Source organism: Taeniopygia guttata, chromosome 1A, assembly GCF_048771995.1.
Source record: "Taeniopygia guttata chromosome 1A, bTaeGut7.mat, whole genome shotgun sequence".
Taxonomy (NCBI): Eukaryota; Metazoa; Chordata; class Aves; order Passeriformes; family Estrildidae; genus Taeniopygia; species Taeniopygia guttata.
Window position 1 is genome coordinate 44,485,058 of NC_133025.1, and position 2,425 is coordinate 44,487,482.

The window sequence follows — 2,425 nt, forward strand, 5'->3', positions numbered from 1 at the left end:
GAATGCCTGAATACCCAGAGGTGTCCAGGTGGGGATATTTTTTATCATTATCAGGTTGCAGAGGGTGAGCTGTATTTTCTGAATAGCAATTCTTCATGTTTTCCTTAGGTCTTAGACTGGCCAATCAAAAATTAGGGCGAACCAACCCAATTCATCACTTTTGAAAGTTTTGGGCTGAGTAAATGGAGTTGTCCCTCTCATTTTGTAACATCTGAGCTGAGGCAGTTCTGGGTTTCCGCTGTTCCAATTCTCATCACTGGGCTTTTTTGAGTCAAGAAGCTGATGCAATTTATCCAAGTCCACCTGAATAAACAGAAGGGTGCAAGATTTGTCTAAAGCTTTAAGAGTCAAAGCACTTTGGTCTGCCGCTTACTGCCATCCAGTTAAGTTTTAAATTTCCAACATTACACAAGTGTCTGCAGATTTATCCTCTAGTTAGTTTGGTACTGAAATACATCCTCTTGACAAGGGAAGTCAGCAAATAAAGGCAAGCTTAAATTAAATAGACCCTATGTCCTCATGCCATGATACTTAAAATTATTTCCTTTACATATTTGCCTAAAAGAAATTGCATGTGGTGCTGGAGGTCACACTTCCACTTGTCCTCACTGGGTGGGGAGAAAAACGTCACTGCACTGTGTCTAAAATACTTGTCCCCAGAGTCCTATTGCTTATCAGCTCCTCCAGCTCTGAGAAAGTTGTTGATTCCCTGCCACTCAGCAACAGCAGAAGGAATTATAAGTTTCCTTCCCCTGGGATGCATTCGGTCCTGCTCCCCGAGCCCCTCTCCAGGTTAGTGCTCAGCACTGTCTCGTTCTGCCAGTGCCCATGTCCCATTGCCAGTGTGTCCTTCCACGGGGATGTGCTACACCAGATGCAGGTCACACCATTAACTGAGACTAACTTCACATGCCGTGTATGGGTAAGGCTCACGAATATACATAAATGCCGCTGCTTGTTTCCATGGTAACTTTGATGCTTCAGAATGGAGAAGACAAAAAAGCCAGGAACAACAGGAGACATGCAGGGAGGTAACAGCACTTCAGTCACATATATTTGAATTGCTCTGTGCTATTCTGCAATGCCAGAAATCCCAGGTACGCCAGACAATCATGCTATGATGATACTCCAATGATACTATGATTTCTGTATTTACCCATCCCGTAGCTGATTTGGCTATATATTTTTTGTAGTCTTGGGGTTTGTTTTGAAGGTTACTTTCTACACAAGGTATTAGGAAAAGGCAGTGGCATGGGTGTGATTGTTATGTATCCTCTAAGTACAGTATAGAGCTCAGCGGTATGAATGCTTTGAAAGCTATGCCATGCTTTTTACAAATACAGGGATTTATGTATGAAACACACATGGGAGTACAACTGGGATCAAACAAGAGAAGCATTACTCCACCTTTTCAAAAGTGTTTATCTTTGTAAAGTTGAAAAGCACTTTGATCTCATTTTGTTAATTGACAGCACTTAATTTTTGCTGACCTCAGGAGTTTAATGCCTAATCATGTAGTGTATGCATTCATTTCTCTGTTAAAACCTGGTTTTGTTTCAGTTTCACTTAAATGGCAATTGTGTGGCAAACTCCATGGGAAGACTAATCTTGGTACTGAGTGAGAGAATTGGTAGCTCATCACCACCACCACCTCATCATCATCATTTTCCTCATCTTTGTCAAGAGGTCTCCTCAGGGTAAGGTAAATGTTAAGGAAAATCCGGGGTGGCATCCTGGCAGTCACACATGCACCACCTGAGCAGGGACCGAAGCCCTTTCAGTTCCACAGCCCGGACTCAACAGTCACACCAGGTTTCCTTACCTCCTACCAGCTAGTCCCTAGCAGAGTCTCAGATGTCCCGATCCTTACAAGAATTTAATCTCGGTGCTATAACTAAATTACAAAATAATGGTGCCTCCAGTGAGGGACCGCAAACAAAGGAAACCCTTGAGAGTCTCCTCTTAAAGGAGACCCTTAGCGTGTCAAGCGAGGGGATCGTGGGGATCGTGGGCTCTTGCCGTGTCTCTGAGGGTCCGGTACCCTGGCCAGCACCACAGGTCCCCCGCCCCTTTGTTATGCAAAGGGTGGCACTTCACGGCCCCTTGCCTGAGGCTCTCTCAGTTTACAAACCGAGCTACCTGCACTGAATGTATTCCTCAACAGTAAAGAAACCAAAATATTTCGTATCTAGTCCTTAGATTTCACTGACGATTTACTCTGCTCGTGACTGTTGCCTGTTTCCATCAGTTCAAGCTCTGCATACATCGCACCAGAGTCATTAGGAAGAATATGACGACCTGTCTTTCTGAGGGAATTGATTTCTGTGCTGTCAATCAGTTCAGCAGTGTCCTTTCTGGACAGAGTGTGACTACTTGGGAGAGTCCACATTTCAAATTACTGTGTTCTATCTTGTATCTTTCCCAG

The 2,425-nt window shown here is 44.0% G+C and overlaps 1 protein-coding gene across 9 annotated transcripts in view; it reads left to right on the plus strand.

Moving 5' to 3' along the window:
• NEDD1 (NEDD1 gamma-tubulin ring complex targeting factor) overlaps positions 1 to 2,425 on the plus strand; it is a 257,109-nt gene that overhangs the window by 26,908 nt on the left and 227,776 nt on the right. For 7 of the 9 annotated variants that reach the window (XR_012053495.1, XR_012053498.1, XR_012053497.1 and 4 more), the window contains one exon: positions 1,561 to 1,697. The exons of 1 other annotated variant lie outside the window; for it this stretch is intronic. Coding sequence is in view for 1 of the 8 variants with exons in the window: in XM_030261846.4 (XP_030117706.4) it covers positions 1,561 to 1,697 (137 nt within the window). In the remaining 7 variants the exon portion in view is untranslated. Of the gene's footprint in view, positions 1 to 1,560; positions 1,703 to 2,425 lie in introns of all 9 variants that reach the window. One more of the 9 variants, XR_012053499.1, reaches the window with a different exon arrangement.